Below are 24,930 nucleotides of genomic sequence, written 5' to 3' on the forward strand. Positions count from 1 at the left end.
CGTTCCTGCGCTCCGCGTCGTAGTTGTAGCTTAACACGCCACGTGACAGGTGGCGTGTTAGCAGCTAGTAGGAGAGAGAAACGCCACTTTCCACGCGATTGCGGAGGAATGGATGATCAGAAGGTGGCGTCCTATGGAAGATCCTCCTTATATAAGCACTATACTCTTCTGAAGAGCTGCGCTCAAATTTCGCATTACCACTACCACAATCGCCTATCGATTTTTTTTATTTCTCCAAATAACTTGTTATTTTTCATTCCATACGATCGCTCGGTGCCGACTACCTCCCACACTGTATACGACACTATTTGTGGCGTCCTCGACAGGACAAAACAAAAAACTGCCCACTTATGCAGAAGTAAACACATACAATTTCACCCATTCATCTTGAGTAAGAGTAGTGCAGCGCAAAAAACAGGGACTGAAGGGGAAGACACAAACAACAGAACTGGCGCTGATGAACCACCGACTAGCCCACACCAAGATTTTGATCACCCATTCGGTTTGCTTTTCGTGTTGTGGCATCCAATATTTTCAGGTGGAAACCGCTTTTTTTCTGACACTACGCGCCTTAAGTGTAGAAATCAGCAAACATTCAGCCATCGGTTTTGCAGAAGTACTTGCGCCACCCGCACACTAGCGGAAGAAGGTTCGCTTAGAGCTAGTTTTCCGTGGCACTTTCGAAGTGGGGAATAACAGCCAGCATTGGGTCCAACGTACCTCGACCTCCTTGAGGATGGCTGCCAAACCTTGGACGCCCTTCTTGAGGCCGAACACCACGCTGATGGTGGCGTCTTCGCAGCCGACACCAACCACGGACAGCATCTGCACGCGCACTCGGCCCGACCGGACATGGCTCGTGAAAACCCGAGACACGAGCGCTAGTCTCCTGCGTCTTTTCCCTATTTCCCATTTCTCCCGTCTAGTCTTCAAACAAGCACAGAAAATCAGGACAAACTCTTCTAGTTTCAAAGGCTGCCACCGTGTGCTGCGGGGCGCTGTGCACTCTAAATCACCGCGGGGAATTTCGAATGTGCGGTACGTGCCATTGATATTTATGGCCGTCGAAAATAGTTGTGAGTTTAGGAAGCATTTTATAGGTAAGATTTTGTAGCAAGGAGGAAGAGTCGGCCATCATAATCATCATGCCCGCACAGAACCTCTCGAGACTTTCTAGTTATCTTAAATCTACACGTTTGAGATATCCCTATTCAGTTACGTCGTGTTCACTAGTCGGGCCAATCGATGGCTCCAGTTGCAGAAAATTCAGGAAAGTTGGGTTTGAGATGGTGGTGGCACTGGTGGAAAACATTTATTGCCAAGCAATACAGGACCCCTCTGTATTGCTTGGCAATAAATGTTTTCCATCACCACCATCTCAAACCCAACTTTCCTGGATATTCAGCAACTGGCGCCATCTATTGGCCCCACTAGCGAACACGGCGTAACTGAATAGGGATATCTCAAACGTGCATTTTTTAGGTAACTGGAGAGTCCCGAGAGGTTGAGAACCGAGTATTTAAAAATATGCCATTCCCGCTGGCAGGCCTTGCCGGTAATTACGATCTGAGGCGCCATCTGTTAACGAGTACGTCTACGAAAAGGTTGTTCCGAACGTAAGCAGAAAAAGAAATCAACACTAACTTGCGCCGTCCCGAAATTACAGGTTATGCAAATCGTTAAATTATGTGACGCAAGAGTTTCATTGCCGCATATTCACCAGCAGTTGGCATTTCCCAACAGATCGGCTCCAACGGTTCTTACGCCAGGCTACCCGACGACCCCAGTTCTCACGGCATTACCATTCGATGTGGAAGCGCAGTTAATGAGTAAACGACTGTCGACCTGAAATAATTTTACTTTTTTTCACTCTTTCTACGTGTTAGTTACCAATTAGACTAAAGAGAACCGAAAGAACATTTCTACAGTATGCTGCCCAATTAAGCCAAGGTGCAAGTCAATACTGCTCACGAAGACTACAGGAACAGTTACAACAAGCCAAGAGGCAGCGCGGCAAAGCAGCGCACTACACAGTCCTCGTTCAAACAGCGCACACAATACGGCTCACAACGCGACAAAACAGCACGCGTCAAAACAGCACACCACAACACGATCCACGTCAAAACAGCACAGCGACGAAACAGCACAGCAGCAAAACAGCGCACGATACAACAACGCGTGTCACAAACCCACAACGGCAAAACAGAACGGCCAAGATACGTCATCACGACACAGCACTGCAATGACACAAGACTATGCATTGGGGGCCGCCTTCATTATACTCGTGTCAGTGTTAGCACGAAAATTGATGAGGTGTTAAATGAAGGAATTATGTTGAAATGCAGCGTATACATTGCGATTGAGGACTTTTCTGAGTTCACGATGAGCTCATGATGGCGGGTAATTTACGAGCTATTTTTTTTATGATCTCGTTCTACAACAGTTGTCAGTTTTTCTTTTGTGGTTCTAGCTCCGTAAGAGTCACTTTGTGTTACTATTTTCCTTTTGCATCAAGCATTCTTAAAGGACCTCGAGCTAACTGGAATAAATGTGTTGGCGCTTAATTCAGTGCTTACAGAGGTCTTTTGATGAAAACAAAAAAGCTCTTTCATTCCAGTTGCAGTTGCTGCCAGTAATTAATAGCACCAGTAATCTCAAAAGTGATTGATAGCCGAAGTAAGAACAGTAATATCAGTGGTAACCAGAAGGCGAGAACACGGTCGCTGCCTACGTCAAAGGAATGTTGACAACCAGAGAACTTGGCGGCACAAATAAATACAATGAACGGTTGTCTGCCTCAATGCGATGAAAGAACCTGTGTGAGTTGTGATGTCTCCGCTTGTCAACACCATTTTTATGAAGTTTTTGATATTTTTACTTTTCAGCGACCATGACACCTGACCATACGATAAAATTCGACTACGAGAGTATGAGGGGCGATGGAAGTGGTAGTAGGAATAGTCCTGGTCACCCTTTGGAGCGTTGTGTGCTAAAATGTACTGTAGTTGTAGTCCGAGTACGGCTGTGTCGTCAAAGGCCCAGACAAGAATCCGTCTATCACATAGAAAGGCACTATGCCGCCAGTGAACAGCAACGCTCCGCACAATATGAAATGGTAAAGCAGCTTTGGGTGCTATTTTGATGTATCTCAAATAAAAATCAAAATATTCCCCCTCCCTGCTGCTTAAAATTTTTACTCCTCACGCTTGTAATATAGCAGGAAGGAAAACATTTAGCATGTTGGTAAAGATAAGGTTTGTTTCGAAAACTGAAGAAGACTCCCAAACTGTGTCTAGAGATCCGACATGGCTGTTTTGTGGGGTAAAACTTTCAGATAAGTTCAGGAAATATTAATGCCCCTTCATCGCAGTAGCGTGATGCAGGAGGGTGATCAGAAAGCGCGGGCGCTCACGAATCGATTGAGTCACATTATCCTGATAACGTTTTTGACGAACGAAACAGGCAGGCAGGCTTCCATATTAGCCAAAATGCTCTGTGAAAAGCGCGTGTAGACAAAGTCTTGTGCCATTAAAATTTTTCTGCTGTTTCGCAGCAGTCATATGTGAGCACAAACGCCGTCTACTGGGTAGTCCACAAATGTGCAGGCGTCTGAGCAGTAGGTTGTCAGTACTGTAACTAAGAGCTCTCGGTCTGTTTAGTTTTCTAAAGCCTGTTCACGCCATTCACAAGAAAGAGTCTCGAGAAATTAAACTGTATTATACGTCTTCAATTTAGCGCCGAGTCCGTGCTGTTTTGCTGTTATGCTGCATCGCCGCCGTTGCGCTGGAAGCAACTGCACGCCAGGGTACCGAGAGACACGGTGTCACCATGTCAGTGCTGAGGCTAGACTCGCCCATAGCTTCGCTCTGAGAACTCGTAGGAAACGTTTACCACAGCCCAGAAGGCGTGAAGACATGGAGAGAGAGAGTGGGTATGACTTCATGGCACTGAAGGACAAACATTGGCGCATTACCCGAGCCTTGCCTACGTCTAAATAAGGACAAGTGTTGCGTTTAGCACTTCTAGAATACTTTCACTCACCAGAGGAAGCATGCCTGACAGCTGCCGTCCCACTACGACACAAAACGCTAAAAGTCAGCTGTGTTCAAACGAAGTCACGAATTTCAGGATGGCGTACCAAAGCACAAAGGCTGATACAAACACCGACGACAAAACGTCTAAGGCAGCCTGAAATGAACATTTTGTTCTGAAAAAGTTACCGGAGTCGTTAAACATTACGCGTTCGGAGGCTTCCCTCGTCGACTTCGCGAGCTGACGAGGCTAAAACGGCTGGCACAGTAATTACAAACAAGCCGCCAATGCTGAAGCCTAAACTTAATTTATGCGTCTGTCCTCGAAGCGGAGACAAGATGGAGCAGGCTCTCGACAGCAGCTCGAAGAATATCCAAACCCGAAGAGCAAGGGAAATGACGCAGTCCACAGGGAAGCGACGTTGTGGAACCGTTTTCATCCAATCTCACCAACGTATTCTCCCACGACGGCGATTCACAAAGAAGAAAGAGTCCGTGGTAACTTCGCCGTCTCTGCGGAACTAACAAAAACAGTCGTAACCACCTTGAAGCAACGTGCAGGCGACATACGCCTTTAATGCGTGAAACTCCCTAGACGCTTTGAAGTCCTCAGTGAAATCGATTGAAAATCGATTGTAAATGGATCAATCTCTTCGACGAGCGTCCCAAAACGTTTTGAGCAATCTCTCTGCTAATGAGCAAGCAAATAGCCACAGGCTGGCGGTAGGAATAACGAGTACTTTATCTCACATTATGCGCAAGGTATTCGAGGGTTCACGATAGATCTCCGAGGACAGTGAACGAGAGGTATCAAACGAGAGCCCTGGCGACACGTCAGCTTCCCTTATAGAGCCTGTCCCTGGCCGGCTCCCCCCCAAAAAAAAAAAAAAAAGAAAAGAAACGATGGAAGAATTCTGGCCTCGGAGGGCAACCAAGGGGGACGCCGGGAAAATGCGCGTTAATAGATGGACGTCGTGGAACGTAGGCCCTACAACGCACAGCGCTAGAAGTGAAAAAAAAAGGCGGCGGAATTATACCGCGCGTCGCAAGAAGTCAAAGCACTTCTTTCATTGAGTGTACAGCTTAAAACCAAACTGCTTCCTCCTCCTTATCTCGTTCTGCGGCCCCGCTGACGTCAGCAGAATGACGTCAAGAGGTCGCGGTACTCACATCCTCCAGAATGGCATCCTCGTCCTGGGAGCGCAGCTTTTGGGCCTCGCGGCGCTTCTGAGTCTCGAACTTGGCATCGTCCAGCAGCGAGCGACGCCGAGATGGGTAGCCGTGCTGCGACGGACGTCAGCGCAAAGGGAACACGGTCAACCATGATCACGTGGGTAGGCACGCCTACCCAGACTCACCTTCTTTCAACTCACTATTCCGAAAGACGCAGACGCTGCGGTTGAGCGCTTATGCTCTCTCGGGGATTAAACATTCGCGCAAGAAATGAGACCTCGTTACGGCAAATCTTTAACAGAGCTTTGCCGCTTTGGCCGCGATTAACGTGAACAAACCAAGAAGCCTAAGAGTTTGAAAATAAAAAAAAAACCGTAAGAGGAATGCGATGAAGGCACTGACGGTGGTGTTACACACTCACTCGCATAAATAGTGAACCGGAAGCCTAATGAGTACAGCCTTGTATCTGAAGTCTCAAAAGTTTTTGTTTGCCTACACTGTAAACAATCAGTCTAGTCAAGTTGTGGGTCGTGTTCCAGCCCAGTGGTCTTTCCTTTTATATCTTTCTGCCTTCAAGGTTTAGAGAAAAGTGAAGAACTTTAGGTGATGGTATGCTACCAGTTATCCGTTTCGGCTGTTCAACTCAGAGTTAATTCCGGCCACTTCGACCGCATTTCGATAGAGGCGAAATGAAAAAACGTCCTTGTGTTCCGCGATTTCAGAGCGCGTTAAAAAACCCTAGAGAGAGAGAGGGTTTATTAATAAGAAAGGCAGAGAGGTTGGCCTGAAAAATAAATATCTGGCCTGCTACTCTGCTCTGGGGGACGGGAAGAGGAGATAAAAGAAGGAGCCGGGCCCTAAGCCTAGCCATAGCCTATGTACAGCCTCTAGACGTAAATCATCTTCGCCCACCGAAACCAAAAAAACGAAGTCTACCTGCTCCTGTGCAAAAAAAAAATAGACAAAGCACGATCACCTTCATTGTTTGGATTGAATGATTTATGCCTCGGTTTACGAACACAATGAACACTTTACTACTTCCAGCCCTGTTCACTCCTCGCTGTAGTGACGCACGCCTACTACATGTAACGCACCTTGGTTGATTGCTTTCGTTTCTTAAACCACCACACGTCGTCCGATCGCGGTCTTAACGCGAACACACGCGTGCTGGAATGAATTCATTTAAGCGAGTAACAATGTGAGCAATGGTGAGAACAGCGAGGGATTAGAGCCCGGCCAAGATGAAAGTTAAAAATCATGCCTAGAGGCCCTATTGCTCCGTAGAAGGAGGGCCATGTCTTTTCAGAGGCGCGTCAAAAGGTCGCTGCGAGGAAGAGCTCCCAAATGTCGACTTTGGCGCCGACGTAGCGGGGGCCGCACTTTGCGGCGGCCTCCCAGGAAGGCTGGCTCACGGGAGCGGAGCGTAATTCGAGACCCCGGAAGCGAGCACAAAAGGGATCCCCACGGCGGGTGGGTCTTTGTTCCCGCGCCTCAGCTCATTGTGGCACCGGGGCTAAGGAGCCCAGATTTCACGCTTCCCCGCAGCGACGAAGAAGACGTGCGCCACTTGTTGCCGTCTACTCGCCGAAATTGAGGCCACGTGGAAGAAGAAACGTCCACTGCACCCTGTCCGCGAAGTGATAAGAGCTACAGAGGCAGACCCCGCCGAAGATTAATGTAAAGAAAAAAGGCCGCAAAGGATATAGATAGCGAATTTAGATAGAAGTATAAAAAGGAAGTAAAAAGCAAAAAATGAAGGAATATGAAGCTGTGTTCGAGCTGGTAAAAAAAAAATATTGATGCCGCCACCATCTGGAAGATGAGGTAACGAGCGTTAGCTGTTTGTTTGGTTTACTAGAACTGATATGAACGAGATTAAAATGAGGTACACCAATTATTGGCCGACATATTGGATTTATAAGTGACGTCATCTATCAATCACCAATTGGATATATCAGTGACGTCACCAATAAATCACCAATTGGGTTGCTATTGATTTCCTATGGCGGCCGCCATCTTGGGTTTATCGGTGACGTCATCAATTGGCGACCATCTTGAATGTATCAGTGACGTCAGCAATCACCAATTCGATACACTAATGGCGTCACCAATCAATCACCAATTGGGCTGCTATATCGATTTACTATGGGGGCCGTAATCTTGAATTCCTCGGACTTAAAAAATTTCACGCCGAAGGGAGGTGGTAGCAGACCCCAAGAAATGAGAAACGTTATAAGAGCTCACGCTTTTAAATATAAAACTCACAGGACGGCGGTTGTCACTCTGTAACGAGAGATTCAGCGAACGCTCTATGCGGTGGTGAATATAGTATTTTATTCATAAATATTTCATAAGTATTTGTATTCATAAGTAACAGATACGACACTTAGACTCTAACCTCTTATTTCAGTATAAACCAATTAGCCCGGAAAATCATGCTGCAAGTAATAACCTCATACGAGCGTAAAGTAAGAAATGTGCTGGCAGGTGCAGTGTTTCAATTTTTTGGAGCACAGAGAAGGGTTATACATTCTTGCTATGGAACGGAGTTTGAGCCCGTTGGCTTGGCATGAAAAGAAACAAAGAGCCCGAATGGTTCTAGGAAACCACACTGCTCTTCGCTTTCAAATCTTCCACGCACAGTCGCACAAAAAGTTGGCTTTCTTACACTTACAATCTCTATGTGGCAGACCACGCTTTACAGGAACACCGCACGCTCGAAGTATCTAGGTAGGCTATCTGTGGTGGTGGTGGTAGTGTTTTTTTTTTTTAATAATAGTAAAAAGGAAGGAAAAGATTTTTGCTAGCCCCGGCATCTGCCATCGATACTAAAGCACCTGAGCTGGGGCAGCAAGTCGCACATTTAAGATCATTTCCATGTTTATGCCGACTGTATTGCTGACACATACTGCTGCTCTGACTACCCAGGCCAAAAATCCTTCTCCAACTCTTCGTACAAGGTACAACTTGATTTGCCATATAAATGGACGGCGTACCTGTACCCACATGATTGATACAGGACCGCAGGTGTCAGTGATTGGTTCCAACCTTCACCGTCGCTCGCGAAAAGCGCTCATGCTTGCACCCTGAGTAGTTGTACACGTGGCCGATGTAGGGACAGCTGCCTTGGCTGAAACGTCTACATAGCCTGCCACCATACTTCAGTTGCACTTGCTGTCTTCGACCAGTACCCACATGACCTGAGGCACTGCGGAGAACAAATAGCTTCACGCCAATCACACCATGGCGTTTTTTTTTTTTTTTTGTCCGAAGTGCAGTTAACATAACAAGATCTGCTACACTTCGTTGGCGGGTAACCACTGCAGTCAAAATAGGAAGTGACTTAGGCGCGTATTTTTATTATTACGTTCTGGCTATACTAATTTCACATCTTGCATTTGAACTAGAATGGATGGTGAGGCTGGCTCCTTGTTTTAACCCTAGTGTGGCATAGAGTTAAAATTGCGATATCCACTTACCCAAAGCATGTCAACAAGAAGTAGCCTGTCTAATGTCAAGCCAACCGAGCTCCACTTGCAGGCGTTGGTTGTCCAACTGCACTGACGGGAACCCGAGCTGGCGGATGTCTTCCGAATCGGGAAGCAATGAGACGTTTGCGCTCATCGACCTTCTTATAACTGCACGCTGGGGAATTGCTTTCTATCGACTGTTCCTCTAGATGACTGCGCTGTGATTGTTTTTTTTATTGGTACATTCAAGGCCACAATCAAGTGCACACTGCGCTCGTCAACGTAAGTACATGTTTTAATTTCACGAAATGATCACTCATCTCGCGTCTCGCTGCAACCGTCTTTCCCGTTGGATTTAACCGCAGGAATGCGTACTCCGAGCAAGTGTGGAACGTGAAGCGTCCAGTCCCATCGAAGAGAATTTCGGAAACACCTTCAAAAGCTTCCTTTCGTCTTTTCGTCATTCTCGGTGCCACGCTGATTCGCGTAAAGTGCTACGCAGGCGCTCCAGTGTTCAGGCACATCCTTCCTAATGCTCGGCGCTGGGGGAAACGACTCCTCCATCCCGCCTACCTCTCGCTCTGGGCAGCAAAATTCACAGCCCCGAAACTTTCCGGCCGCCATTTGCTTGAGCAACCCCGGCCCGTAGGCAGATCGACCCAACGGGTTGACCGTGGAGGAGAGAGCGTGGGTGCAAGTGGCTCCACTGCCAGCGACAGCGGACCGGTGGCGCCGTTCATCTTACTCGGAAGTGGCCCTCCTTCCGGTTACGCTCCGCTGCACACCCCGCGATCCGGCTCTGTTGGTCACTCTTTTCTTTCTCTCCTCTTCCGTCGCTTTCTCACTTCTTTCTTCGTTTTTTCTCTTTTAGTCGGCCTCCTCCTGCCCTGCGTCAGCGCAGCTAGCTTTCTAGCCGGACGTGCCCCGGTCGCGGCGGATACGCCCGTGGTGGCGGAGAGGGAGTGGGGGACGCAGGAGAGAGAGAGGGGGGATAGAAGCGGCCACGCGCAACAGGCTGCCCTTCGGTCGGCCGCTCCATCATCGCCCGAGACGCGACGCGTAGAGCGACCTCTCGCAACGAGAGGTCGTCGCGGCCAAGTGGCCGGCGTCGATGCCGATCCGGTCCGTGGCTTGATTTGCCCCGGCACCTGCCTTCCTGGAAAAGCGAGAGCGAAGCTTACGACACCGTTTTGCGCCTATAACTGAGCCGGCTTGATTCAGAGCAACCTTTACTTGCATTCTTTGCCAGATCGACACTCTGATCGTCCCCAGACTGGCGGTTACCCACGACCATGAAGCGCTGGATGGATGAATGAATGGAAGGTAGGAGCGTCCCCCTTTTAAACGGGGCAGTGGTAGTTGCCACCATGCTCAGCCTTTTTTTCCTTTATTTTTGTTTAAATGTGTTGTAAGTTATTAAAATTCGTCATTTTCTTTAAACACGTCTCCCTACACTTTTAACCTTATGTCACCTCTCTGCTTCTGAGCCATCAATCTTCCAATCGCTTTTTGTTCATTTCCACCGCAGATTTATTTACATGACTATTGTTATCTCTAAACCCTAGGGCCTCACGAAGAGTGACTGTGCCTGCATCGACATCGGGATGGATACCATCACATTTTAGTATTAGGTGTCCTATTGTTTCTACAGATTTACCACACGCAGCACATGTGTGATCTTCTTCGTTAAATTTCTTTTTATAGCTGCGCGTTTTAAGAACTAGCACACTAACGCCCTCTACAGACGCGAATGACGTTACCGCGGAAACCACACCCAACGGGGAGTCATACTCCTCTGCTGTGCCACTAGGTGAGTCCGTAGCACTGTGGTGAAGCTGACTTAACGTTTCCAAAATGAGCCTGTTCAACAGAGAGTCACATAATCCTAGTGCCCGATGCGTACCGTTACACAGTTGCCCTGCACTGACAATTGTTAAATAGGCGAATCGAAGCTAATAAGCCTTATCTTCCAAGCTAAATCGATTTGACACCTAATCGGAGTAAACGGAGCCATAGAGAGAAGTCCGCAGCCGACATAGGGGTTTTGCCGATACTTCATTTATTAAAAAAGAAACGCGAAATCTGAAGAAATGGCAACCTTTTATTAAACATAATTAAAAAAAATTTTGCGCCAAGACACCACACACAAGAAAGAAGACACCAAGGGCGCAGAGCCCGTGAGTGTCCGTGGTGTGTTCTCTCTTATGTGTGTTGTCTTGGCGCAAAAATCTTTATGTTATGTCTGACCACCAACTAGCCCAGCAGTTAACTCTTTTATTAAACGTTCGCAGAAAGATATAAATACAAACCTAAAGACTCCCACCAATCCTGGGAAACGTTGTATCGGGTAAAAGATGAGCGGCACGTATCCCCCCTTAGAGTGCCGTTGCGTGCCGTCTGATTTAGCGTCGTAAGATAAAATAAACGAGACATGGAAAAACAAAACACTTATTTGTCCTGCAAATAAAAGGCATCTTATTAAGGGCCAATTCTGGATTCCACATGAATATGCCGGCCTTCTCTTGATGATTGTTTGAAACATGACGGTGGTAGAAGAAAGAGTTCTTAACCCTTCCGATTTTTTCTTCCCTTTTGTGTCGTTGTTCTCCGCAATGACCCCCCCCCCCCCCCCCCCCCAAGCAGGCCAAGCCGGAACTGCGGGGCAGCGTCAGCAGAGATTAATCACTCAGCGACTCGAGCCAGAAGCCCAGACATGTGCGAGCGAATATCCCTGCTTTTCGTTCTCCCCCTGCATGCATATGACGAATGTCAGCACTCGCCTTAGCGCGGTATTTAAATAATGTATTACGCTGCACGAGCGTTTGTATCGAATGCATTGTAATACGTTGGCCATTCGCAATACTGCTTGTGTAGTATTCGGCGCGCTAATTACTTCCTTCACAATGCTACCGTCACATAACCTCGCAAGGTACACCACGATAATCTCTACTTCTTATAAATGTAATGGAGGAAACTGAGGATAAACTGCTCGATGAGGCAATCTGACAGCCGTTGAAAATTACATCAACATTCACTGAGTGCCACAGCAACTCAGTGAAACATGCAGTAGTGATTGTATAAAATTCCCAGGTTGAAAATACGAAAAAAAAGTATGTGAAATTGTACTCGCAATATATGCGCCACGAGTATAAGTGTTGGCAGACATGACAGAAAAACTTCGCTTTACGCAGATGTTTCTCGAAGTTCTTTATAGCGCTACAAAAAAAAAAAAACAAGGACACACGAAGAAGTACACATGACGGGCTCTGACTCCAACTAACTTTAGTGAGGCTTCCACAACCTGCATTCATACGCAACGAAGGACCAGAGCGCATGCGGGTCAAATATTTCTGGTAGATTAGGGAGCGCAGACTGCATGCTGTCGTCTGTTTAATAATCTGTATTCGCTGTCTCGCAAGGAAACTGATGTGGTGCTGACGCACGTGTCACCCCTTTGATAAAAAAAATGCTTCGGCCAATTCGCGTGCTAATCTATCCTTACTTCTGCTTATAATTTTGATACGTTCAAGTCGTGGCTCATAGTTTTGGATGTCCTAAATTTTCTTGCTTACGGAACTTTGGTGCAGAATGAGCATTTTTATGGAATAATAAATCGCTTCTAAAACATAACCCGCCCGTTCCATTTATTTATTTCGTTGCACCACCTCTCCGGTTGGCTGCTGCGACAACCAATTACAATGGAGCCCACTGACTGGCGTCACAGAGCGCTCGTTGATTGGTACGACGTCACCAAAAACTCGATGGCGCTGTCGTACAGTCTAAATCAATATGAATGTGATCGTCTTCGTTAGGGTCTAAAAAGGCCAGCATTTTTTTTCTGGGCGCGATGGCGCAAGATAGAGGAACCAAGCGGCTAGCTGAGTTCACATATTTCGTTCAGGCTTCTCGCACGAATGAAGTGCGTTGGAACACTTTAATCCGGATAGGTTAAGCCTAAAGCGATCACCTTCAAACCTCGTCAGACGCCCAGCGAGAGTATGACGTCACCACCAACTTTCTGTTAGGAACTAAGAGCAGTAAAAAGACTCCGACGGAGTCAACCCCGCGGAAAACATCCATAACAGAGCTACGGCTGCAACAAACGGGAGTGTGGATATTTGCTGTATGGATAAATTCGAGTTAATGCGCTGCGCTTTGCGGCCTCGATACTTATCATGGCAAGCACAAAGCAACGGAAGAACCGAATCAAGGTCTAAACAAACAAAAAAGGCACAAGGACAAGAAGAGGTGCAGCTTTTCACCACCGAAAGCGCACACCACAAACACAATGACAGGACTTGAGCTCATGCAGCGCGGATGACGCCCGGAAATATGGCCTTTTTTTACCCCCCCCCCCCCCCCCAATTCCATTATTATCAATGTGCAGACTGCAGCAGCTTGCGACTCGAAATGACGTCAATTTTAAACTAAGTGCCACTCGAAAATCATCCTGTCCCGTTCGGTCCAAGATGAAATCCATTTAGCCATCTCTGACTGCCTCCGACAATTACATCAGCAGTCCAGAGCCAAATCCCTATTTTCCCACCAAAGACTTTTGGTGCATCCTTGTACAAACGTGCTAGTCACCCCACACGAAGTGCGTAGGCCGCTTTACGCGTGACAGGGAAAATGTCACCCAGCTGTCGTCACGTCTAAAGGGCGTGACAGCGCTAGGAGAACGAGCGGTGACATATTGCCACAAGTGTTAAGTGTGCTGAGCACTTATTAAGACCACAGCAACCAACCTGCGCTGCACTCTGCTCCTTAAACCGACGCTTCAGCAGCTTTCAAGCTTCGAAGCTGCATAGCCGAAGTTCGTGGTGAGGATGATCGCTAGACAAGTTTTCGGGACAGTAACATTACCTGACAAAAATTTTAAAAGGCGACAATTGGGCCCCAGCCTCTGAGACCAAGTTTTTTTTTTTTTTTCACGCATTACTAAATGTGGTTACATTTCAATCTCTCCGTCAAAAAACATAGCTGCGCCCAAACAGCTACGTTGTGGCCATCGTTTCTTCACAAGCACAGAAAGTTTTCATTACAGATACGCTGTAGCAACGGGACAGCACTCGCAAGCGGCAGACCGAGGTTAACACTTTCTGATGACTAAGCCGAAACTTGACCGATGTTACTCCAAGGACCTTAGCTGTTATTGTCCCTATATTGCATACAATGAGGGCCGATCAACGTTGTGCACCGTTTCAAGCGAAAAATCCATCACGGACTGGCCGCTTATTTTCTGCCTTGGAAGAAACGTAATTCGCACGTCCCATACACTGCAAAAGGAAATGCTACTTGGTTATTACAAAGATTCTTAAAAAGAAAGCTAGGCTTACTCTGTCGCTTTCATAGCTTCGTTGTAAAGCGCTTTGTTAGGAACTGTCGTAAACGTAAGAATCATCCCGAACAGGCGATCTTTCCAATTCATCATCGTCGTCATCGGTTACGTTTGTCCCACAGAAGAACCAAGGCATCTTCCATTGGTCTCCAGGTGTCGCTGATTCGTGCCAACTGACATGAACACTAATCAAAAGCAAGCTTCCTAGTATCAGCACTACTTCCGTCAGCCTCGGCTATGACGTACGATACAGCAGTCACTGTACAAATTGGGGAGGTGGCGGAGAGGTGTGACTAGTTAATATGCAAGCCATAAGGCTAACGAAAAGGGTTCAGCTCAAGTTAAGGACGACACAGCGAGCCACGGAAAGAAAAATGTTAGGTGTAACGTTGAGACCGGAAGCGGGCAGAGTGGGTGAGGAAACAAACGCGGGTTAATGACATCCTACTCCAAATGAAGAGGAAGAAATGGGCTTGGGCAGGGCACGTAATGCGAAGGCAAGATACCTGCTGGTCCCTAAGGCTAACGGAGTGGATTCCAATAGAAAGTAAGTGTGGCAGGGGGTGGCAGAAAGTTAGGTGGGAGGATGAGATTAAGAAGTTTGCAGGCATAGGATGGGCGCAGCTGGCAAAGGAGAGGGTTAATTAGAGAGACATGGGAGAGGTCTTTGCCCTGCAGTGGGTGTAGTCAGGCTGCTTCTGCTGATGATGAAGGCTCCCTAAACGTCATCACCTCACCCACTCGCTTCCGAGGTCGTCAGTGACAGTTGCTTTTTCTTCGGGCCATGTTCATGACCAGACGAATTTCCGTCCAACCCTGGACTACGTCCTGCACTATGTCTCCGTTTAATTAGTTCGTACTCTCGACTTCCTTCAGCGCTTGATTCGATGAGGGGGAAGCGGTAACAACTAATCTCCCGTCGCCCCATGTTTACCTCGACACTGTAGCTCTTGATGGCGAACCGGGCCCGGCTGGCGGCGGCGAACGTCGGCACGGCCATTGCGGCTCAGGCGATACAGCAACAGGTAGTCGCGGACCGCGCCAGGCCACGCGCTTTTATGGGCCGACGAGCGAAGGGAGCCGTCTCTCCCCATGGGCCGATCGTTGCGTCACGCGCGCCGCCCGTCCAATCAGAGCTCGCGCTTCCCCAAGCAGCAGCGCAGGAGGACGCACTCCCGCGCAGAGGCCACTTGCAAGGCAAGTGCCCCCAGCACGCGCCCGACCTCGTCCCTACACGCCTGTCGTCGCGCCCCTCTCCCTAAACCCTGCCCCGGCAAAAGGGGACACTGTTGTGAAACCTAGATCCGGAATGGGCGCCTACGTGTGGGAAGGCGGGGAGATTAAAAAGTTTAGGTTCGGCCTGACCACAGTTATTCGGCGGGAGTTTCCCAAGAGTCTAAAAAAATATCGGCGCCTCAGTGATAAAGACAGCTTCTTAAATTCAAACATAGGACGTCATCAAATCGCGTTTGTTCCCCGACCCGAGCAGTTCTTGCCGACCGGCGTTACACACATCGATTTACTTTCCGGCGCTAGCCGTGCAGTCTTATGTTCCATTTCTAATTTTTAGCCGCCGCAGTGGCTCAGTGGTTATGGCGCTCGGCTGCTGGCCCGAAAGGCGCGGGTTCGATCCCGGGCGCGGCGGTTTAATTTCGATGGAGGCGAAATTCAAGAGGCAGGTGTACTGTGCGACGTCAGTGGACGTTGGAGAACCCCACGTGGCCGAAATTTCCGGAGCCCTTCACTACGGCGTCCCTCATAGCCTAAGTCGCTTTGGGACGTTATTACCGCACTGTGCGCGTGTGTGAGCCTGTGTTCTATGAAACTGAGCCGCAGATAAGCATTAAAAGAGGTTTAAAACCATCAGCTAATTGAAAATTCCACACCAGAAAAAGTACAAAACATCCGCTAGTCTTCATATGGTGCCTTCAGTTTTGTGCGCAAACTACACTTCAATATGCATTTTCGGGCAGAAATCGGGTTTAACTTTACTTCTCAGTTCGAGGTGCAAGAATAAAGCGGTGACGGCTTTTACTGACAATGCCCCTAGTCCGGGGCAGTAGAATCAAGTGAAATAGCCTTTCATTCGATCTGAAGACCGCATATCAGCCCGTTCTTACTCCGCTGCTACACCTGTAGCCCTGGTCTTCCGTTACTATACTTGACCTTATAATCATGTAAGGTGCGGCCAAATTATTACGGAGCAAGCTTCGGCAGTTGAAATTTTCTCACGCGTTCAGTAGAGAATATGCGATAGTTTCTTCGGTTCACGCACAAGAGCGCCAGAGGCCTGTGCTATGCCATATGTATGAATACTACCTAATTTTCGTCAGGTAAGGCGTGAAAAGAGTTTGATCGCCGAATTGGATTGGAAAACGTTTATTGTCAGGACTGAACCCTAGTGGGCACTGTACTAGATGGCTCTCGGCGACCTTGTGAGCCCACTCAGTGGCCCGGACTTGCGTCAACGGGTCTGAGCTGGCCAGTATAGCTTCCCACCGCTCTAGAGAAAGGACTGGTAGTAGGTCCGCCGGTGGCGGCCTTTTTGCAGCTCCATAGAATGTGACCGTATCCGACTATCGCACCGCATTGTTTGCAAGTCGGATTGTACTGCATTGGATGCATGTGTGCTAGTCTCGACGATCTAAAGAAGGCTGGCGTCTGGAGCCGACGCCACGTTACCTCCTGGCTTTTGTCGAGCTTCTTGTCTGGTGGCGGATACATCCTCTTTTCCAGTTTAAACTGATTGGTGTAGTCGTGAAAGGATACGAATGCAGCTCTCGTGAAACTTGGGGACTCAACCCGGCTCACTGCTCGGCTGACATAACCTCGAGCTATACTGTCAGCCAACTCGTTTCCCCTGTTCCCCGAGTGTGCGGGCACCCATATTAATTCCACCTCTCTTTAACTTGTTTTTTTTTAATTATTGCCGGGACTACACAATCTCCATTACTATTGACGAAATCGGCGCACTCGGGCCTGGGAAAAATTCCTCGCGGACTCTCCAACCAAAGTGGAGGCAGACGAGTCGCAAAGAGGCGACGAGGCAGCAAGGTGCGCCGGCGGCGACAGCATCAAATCGTAGTGTGTATAACTTCGGTTTGCAGGACGGAGCGGGCTGCTCCCTTCCTCCCTACCCCGAAGCTCAAGCTGGAGAGGTTAAACGAAAGGCAAGTGGCAGAGATCTCCAGCTTCCGACATTTTGCGAGGGAGGACGAGTCCACTAGTCCTCTTCACCTGCTGAGAGACGGGTTGAAATTCGGAGCCAGAGTACTCTGGTTCAAACCCGCGGCCGCGGACGCATTTCGATGGAGGCGAAACGCAAAGGTGCCCGTGTGCTGTGAGTGCACGTTAAAGATCCCCAGGTGGTCGAAATTATTCCGGAGCCCTCCACTACGGCACCTCTTTCTTCCTTTGTTCTCTCAGTCCCTCCTTTATGCCTTCCCTTGACGTCTCGGCTCGGGTGTGAACAGAGATAAGTGAAGTTACACCGTCCTCAGCCGACGGCCTCTCTTCCTGATCGGGCTTAGGCTTCGGACGAGCCTGAGAGTGGGTAGGGAGACCACCATCTGCCGGAAATAAATTTTTTCTGAACTGAACTGAAACAAATTTTCGTTTAGGTTTTAGGTTTATGGGGGTGTAACGTCCCAAAGCGACTCAGGCTATGAGAGACGCGGTAGTCAAGGGCTCCGGGAATTTTGACCACCTGGGGTTCTTTAACGTGCACTGACATCCCAGTCAGTACACGGGCTTCTAGAATTTCGCCTTCATCGAAATTCGACCGCCGCGGCCGGGATCGAGCCCACGTCTTTCGGGCCAGCAGCCGAGCGCCATAACCACTCAGCCACCGCGGCGGCAAAACAAATTTTCATTTTTTCGGAGCACCCGCCGAACGCAAGACTTGCCGCAGTGGTGAAATCTCTGACAGAAGTGTTCGACGACTCAGTATTTACCCCCTGCCATCGACCGAGCTGCGCCTCCTGCCGTGGGCGGTACCCCAAGTGTCCACAACTGTCCACCTGATTGGTCGCCTTTCACAGAAATTTATTCCCTAACCAGGGATCGGGAGAATACGAAGTGTAACGTGCTGATGGTGTGTTACCGAGGTACTCCTGTCTCGACTATAAAAATGTAAAATTGGTTTCCTCTGTAACCGTCCAGCTCTCTCGTGTCCGACACCATTGTGTCGAGCCGGAACCTGCGGGCCTCAACTAGTCAGACAACACAAGGGATTCGCCAGGCTTCAGATTTCGGCAGAATAATCTTGAACTGAGAATCAACATTTCACGATTTTTTTTTTTTACAGCAGACCCGAAGCAGAGGAAGCGTGTTCGTTGACCTAATGAAATTATCGAAGTTGGACTTGCTCTTGTCATGCGAGGAGATGTCAGTAGAAGCGCACAGCAAAGTAACAAAAAAGAGCTGTCCAAAACCATTCCTTAAAACGTCTAGAATAATGACCAGCTTGTAGATTAGTGGAAATTGGTGCAGGGTGACACTGTTGCCATGTGAGGTTCAAGCGTCCGGGAAATGATGGGGACAACACACACGTAAGGTGCACTAACAGCTGACAGTTTAATTCTTGTTGCACAGATCAATTACTGCAGACAAGCAACAAACATGAAAAAGTACGGCGAGTTGGGCGTGTTGGTACATGGTTTTCTGGAAAAGCAGCGCTGAACAGACGAGGACAGAGACGAGGCGACAAGGACGGGCACAAGAGTGCACGCGCAGTACCATCACCGTTCATGAGCTGAACCCGAGATGTGCCAACTCCTTTGCCGACAGCAATACTTAACGACTAATGACGCATGATTCGCCGCGCTTTCTGATTTCCATAGCCTCAAGTATTTCTCTTATTTGGTTTTCCGGTCTTGCCAATACGCGTCTTGCTGAAGTCAGGTTTGCATCCACGTTTTTTGCAGTGAATACTTATTTGCCCAGAAAACTGACTGTCCATCTTATATTGGTGCTCATATAAGACGGTGAGGTGGCTTAAGTTATAGCAAGACTTAGTACAAAGGACGCAGCCGATAACGATAAAGTCAAAGCCAGCCTAAGCCGAAGCGCTCCACCAGCGCTATAGAAGCACAAGCAAAAACGACAGCGGGGGCTGTCCGAACTTTGCGTATGGCCCTTAAGTCAAACCTGCTAGAGTGGCTTAGAAAAGCAGGGGCCTATGAAATCCGAGATAAAATTGCCTAGTGTTTTTCTGCCTTCAGCAATTTTACGGAAGCAACCCCCCAGCGGTAAAACTGTGTGTTCAAGACAGGAAAAGGGTGACACAGTTGAAAAAGTCACCGAGCAGGCAGAAGTGTATTGCTACAACAGCCTGTGCACAGAAGGTTGACAACTGGTTTATGGGTGTTTAACGTCCCAAAGCGACTCAGGCTATGAGGGACGCAGAAGGTTGACAACTGATGAGAGTGCGTCACCCCCTCGAAACGCGATGCGGGCTCATGTGCCTAGCAGAAAGAACCTGCATGCTAGAAGTTCTGAGCAAGCAGAGGCACCAAAGACAGCGCCAGAAAACACTGAAGAACAGTCAAGGAGAGAGGGAGCAAAGCCGGCAAAAGATAGTCGAGGCTAGTGGGCCGTTTCGCTGCTAGAACTGCAACACTGTCGGGCGCTTTGCAATCAACTGTACCAAGCGGCGGCTGGCGTTCTTGGAAGTCGATGACAAGAATCAAGAGGTCCTTACGCCATAGTTGCACAAACTGCAGGTCAACGGGGAGCCTTGCAAAGTGCTTCATGATAGCGCCGCGATGATGGACGCTGTCTATCATCCGTCCCATATGTCACAGCGGGCGATTTCGCGAGGGAAGTCGCATAGATAAAATGTGCGGTGGAAGAACACAGTGTATGCCTATCAATGGCACAGGGGCTCGGGTGAGGATTTGCGCGGGCCGTTTGGAGAACCGATCACTCAGCCGTTGTTTTGAAGGCCCGTACCCCTTCTCTAATCGATCAGATCAACTGCTGCGCGAGAGGGGCCAGCAACTCGGGAAAGGGTGGGGTACAAGCTTCGAGCACCAGCTGACATCTCAATTTAGTGAGATTCCCGAACCTAAAGTGGCCAGAGATGCACAATCCAACCTACCGTTGGAAACAATGAGGAGGAGGAAGAAACAACTGGGTATCAGTGGCAGACGGTATTCATTCCTTCATCTCTATTGGCAAGGATGGCCTGAGGCGGGAAGTGGGAGGTTTAGGTGAGGTGAGGTGGAGTCGTATTTGGCCACAGTGTTTCGAGAGCTACAGATGGCGACACCTCCCCATTTCATTCATTGGCTAACGGCGCAGTTCGCCGAGCGCAAACTCGAATAAGAGTCGGTCACCGGAGTCTGTTGGCTGGTTGCTCGCTCCTGTTCTCCTATTACAGGCGGGGATTGAACGTCAGACAGATACCCAAGCAGATGAGTGAAGACTACAATCAATAAGTCAGTAATGAAGCGGAGAATGCAGGAGGGTCAGTGTTATCTCCAGCTTCGCGTAATTTTGATCATCTCCTGTAGGTGGACAGGAAGTCCCTAATAAAACAACAAAAACAGGACGCACTTTGGAAAGATCGTGCCTTATGGCCAAAGAGGGCATTGCTAGACGCAATATAGCGACGCATGAGAAAGAGGCTTACTGTACAGACACTACCAGGACATAGAAGGCAAAACACTTGATCAGTTGGTCGTGCCTGAAAGATACAGAACGGGCATTCTGAATCTCTGACCCAGGAATGATTGATCAGGATATACTGAAATCAATAGACAAAGGAGCGGTTTATTACTGGCCAGGATATTTCAAAGCCACAGAACACTACGCGAAATCATGCGATCCGTGCCAGCGTGTGAACAAGCCAGGAGGCATGCAAGGAGCTCCGCTAAAAATTGTACCATTCATCTCGGAACCTTTCTGCCGGCTTGTCATAGACATAGTAGTCCCTTTGCCGAAGAATAAGTCAGGCTATAAGTACCTATCTACTATGATATGTGCCGCCACAGAAGTTCTCGAAGCAGTTCTGCTGAAAGAATTTAGGTCCGCAGAAATGGTTGGCGCTCTTTTTGTGTGTTCACTGGGATGGTCCTGTAGAGGTTTTGCAGAAACCTTCAAAAACGAATTATGCGCTAACGGTTCCATGCAGAGGGAAGCAGGTGAAGATTTATCACTGCAATGTGATGAAACCATATGCTGAACGCAGCAGGGTCGTCAATATGATATGCTAAACAAAACTGAATAGCGAGATGCAAGATTAGAATGCAGGTGCTAGCGCCAACGTGGAAAAAAATCTTTGCTGTTTCCGTAAATGCATAATTTCTGTTTGGGCCAGACTGGCGCGCTAGAGCAGTTGAGCGAATTCACCGACCGATTTCCCAGCTGCCCAGGAAAGACACACCTGACCTGAAGCCTCGTGTCTTAGGGATGCTGATCTGGCTGGCATCAACTACGATATTCCAACAAAATATACTCAATTGCCAGTTGACTTGCAAAGTGCAAACTGTCACGCCAGATGAGACTCTCTTATTGTCACCATACGTGACCACTCACAATACCTTAGACCCTTTCCTACAGTCGGTCACGTCAGTCCTGCTGTCATATAAGGTGACATAAAGGCTACTCAACAGAGTGGCATCAGCACTGTAGTCAACTGCTTGCTACTCCATCATCAAAGTATTTAATTATACAGTAGCCAAGGCATCAAGCTATCACAGGCACCTGGCCAATAATGAAGCATCTTTATCAGTGGTGTACTAATTGGTGCACAGCACTTCAGGTGTAAGTTGATAACATGAAGCAATGTGGGAATCTTCATGATCCGAATGTGTATGTAATGCAGAATGTCAGCACTGTGGGTAGAGAAAAGGAAATGCTTGGCCTACAAGGTGTGGTTCCGTCAGGTGTGCACACAGAATGCAGAAAAGCTATTGATGATGATGATGATGATACTGGCTGTCCCTTTGTATCGGGAGATCAACGGTACTAAAAACCGGATCAAGCCAAGAAGGTAAAAAAATGCCTCTGACCAGTGTTTCCACCTCTACTGCCAAGCATTCTGCCAGAATGAGTTCCAAAATCTGCTAAAAATCTAAATATTTTTGGAAAGTACCAAAATATCCACTAATATGCAATGCGATCCTCGATGTAAAAATACTTACAGTGCGCCTCCTGATTGGTTTACAAATGCAAGCAAATGTAACAATTCCGTATCAGAACCATGATCAAAACAGGGTAAGCAAAAATGGAACCAGAATACACAGTAGTATTTGAAGCGGCGTTTGAAGCGGCATCTGCTTGTGAGCATATCATAACGAGCCACGAGCATGAAGTCAAGGAAAAGGAGGCATATTTTGCTACGCAACTATGGTTAGTCACACTATTTTCTATTTTTTGAGCAATGTTCATAGGAAGCATCCAGTGCAGCTCGTACCTCATGTACTGCGCCTGCCTTCTCAGCAAGCACTTCTGCCTGTAATTTTGTTTAAAGTGCGAGTAAATAAAAACAAACAAAAATAGGCTGTAATTCTATTCTGCTCAAATGCACAGTGCACAATAAACTGTATAAAATGCATTTAATAGCATGCCATTTTCATAGGTTTATTGTAAATAAATATTAGGAGAAAGCAACAAGGGTTACAGAGGAAATCAATCATACTGCTTGAGTATTTATGAGTAAAACATGAGGGGTGCAAATATGTTTGGACTAGTCACGACCAGCCAAAAGCAACTCTATGCAAGCATTGAAGCATAGCCATGGAGAAACTATAGTGTCAAAGTACAAATGACTCAGCATCTTCATCGGAATCCTTATCTGCTCGGTAAGGTGGGCGACGTGCAGTACTTCCTGAAGTTGATGGCTCACTCTGTCCGCTGTAACTGGTATCAGTTCCAATAAGTCAGGTAACTTTTTCTGGAAGTTGGTAGTCAAAACAGCCTTTATCGCGCCTCTTCAGCCCAGGTCTGATTACCATAATGGCGCTGACTGTAGCTGGCACGCGCCCAGCTGTTTCGCAGCTTCGTCTTGAGCAAGTTCATCTGGCGGAATGATCTTTCAACTTCCACACTTGAGTACGGTAGGGCCAGCATTGAGGTAGCAAAGTATGCTAGTTCTCTGAAGGTGTTGTCACCAGAATAGTCTATTTTTACTTCGCACCAGATGTTCCGAGTTGTTGAGATATTCGTCCACGTGAGAGTCATGATGCTCTTCCATTGGCTGCCTGTCGTATCCATTTTGCCTTGAGGAACACCTACTGACTCCATCAGTGGGATTAGAGGAGGCCAGTGCACCCAAGGCCTTTTCCACTGACAACTGCCCCACATTTTTCAACATTCCAATGTTATTGGGAAGCCTCTGGCGCATCTGCTCGATGAGGTAAACCAGGAACTTGATGCATCGCTTTCTTAACATGCCCTTGTCTTCCAAATTAAAGCCAGCTTTTTTCATTCATTGCATGTGCTTTTAGAACAAGTAGCCCAAGTACGATTTTGAGTCTAGGCAGTCTTCTACTTTGGCCTTGATTGAGTCGATGTTTATTGTTGGAAGCACCACATTTTTGATAAGGGCAGAAAAAAAGTCTTACAAGGTCGTCTAGCAGCTTTGTCTGGTCTGCATTCTTAGGCGCAAAAGTATTGGCTTCAGGAATAACAAATAAGCTTTGTTCACGTCGTCACAGTACATAAATTGAAGCACTTTAGTGCCACAGCATTTTTCCGTCAACCGAACTATTTGGAAGTGCACCTTCAGTTCCTCTCACTGGTCCAGCACTCATTCCACTGCTGTCACGACTGAATGCCACCTTGTCAAACAAGCTTGCACGATCTTCGAAGGTGCTTCTCCACTATTCAGAAGACAAAAGTTTCTTGTACGCTTGCTGCCGTGATGAGGACCTAGTGAGCCAATTGTAAGTTTTATTCACAAGGTAATCTAAACTGCTTAGGAGTCCTCCTCCGGCAGCGGCTGATGCCGCCAGCTGGAGCGAATGGCAAATGCACCGAGACAAAACCCAAAATGGGGAATATCAGCCTTGAGCTGTTGACAGGCACCGTTGTTTGCACCTGTCGTAACGCTCGCATTGTATGCTCTGGTACTTGCTGCGACTGTCCAGTGCACATTTTATGCTGTCAACAATGCCGTGTGCATCGCATGTTTCTAGCACGTACAGGGACAGAAATGTTACTACAGTTGACTACGTTACTTCACTGTGGTAAATGACATTAACAAATACTTTGTTACTGATATATCAGTTGATTCGTCAACAATGATGTTGAATTCGCTGTTACAGTCAGGTACCAGGTCTTCTTTAAAGTGTGGATACAGAACATTTTCAAGTACTGTGGTGCCTTTCCTATTCTTCATTCAGCACTATTTGGCAGCCACACTGCCTGGGAGTGATTTATTGAATTCTGCCATACGGTCTGCAGTGATAATGCTGCTATGCTCAGCTATGAACAACACTGCCCTACCCTCTGCTGTGCTTGCTGCATCGGTTTCAGTTCTATTTAGGAAGGCAATCTGCTTTTGCGGTGGGCCAAATATCCTAGCAGCATTCTGGAGCTCTTTTGCATCTTTGTGCGCCTTCAGGTCGTCGTACTTGTATCCGAGTTGGCACCGGCAGAACTTACATTCAGCAACCTTCAATCCGTTGGGTATTGTCTTGCAGAGGAGCGAACTGCTCAGGTCTGGGTCTTTAAGTCACTCACCTCAAAACTTTTGAGGGCACTTCACTTTTCGCGCTTTTGGCATGATAATCTCCCAAGAACGTGCACACCGAGGAATCAAACTAACTGTGGGATAAATTATTTCCAGGCGAAGTGCCGGAGACAATGCCAATATGCCAAGCAGACTGCTTTATTCTGCTCATAACAAAAGCAAGGAGAGGGAGGAAGCACCACGAGAGAGAGCGTCGGAAGCGCAGAGCGACTGTTTCTT

General features: G+C 47.8%; 1 protein-coding gene across 1 annotated transcript in view; it reads right to left on the bottom strand.

Annotated features, from left to right (window-relative positions):
* ple (tyrosine hydroxylase ple) overlaps positions 1–15,146 on the bottom strand; it is a 34,210-nt gene extending 19,064 nt beyond the window's left edge. Inside the window, exons 1-3 of the mRNA XM_077637951.1 lie at positions 14,947–15,146; positions 5,202–5,315; positions 721–825 (exon numbers count right to left, since the gene is read on the bottom strand). Of these exons, the coding sequence (XP_077494077.1) occupies positions 721–825; positions 5,202–5,315; positions 14,947–15,012 (285 nt within the window). The 5' untranslated portion in view covers positions 15,013–15,146. The remainder of the gene's footprint in view (positions 1–720; positions 826–5,201; positions 5,316–14,946) is intronic.
* Between the last annotated feature and the right edge of the window lie 9,784 nt (positions 15,147–24,930).

Source organism: Amblyomma americanum, chromosome 9 (assembly GCF_052857255.1).
Source record: "Amblyomma americanum isolate KBUSLIRL-KWMA chromosome 9, ASM5285725v1, whole genome shotgun sequence".
In the NCBI taxonomy this organism is placed as follows: domain Eukaryota; kingdom Metazoa; phylum Arthropoda; class Arachnida; order Ixodida; family Ixodidae; genus Amblyomma; species Amblyomma americanum.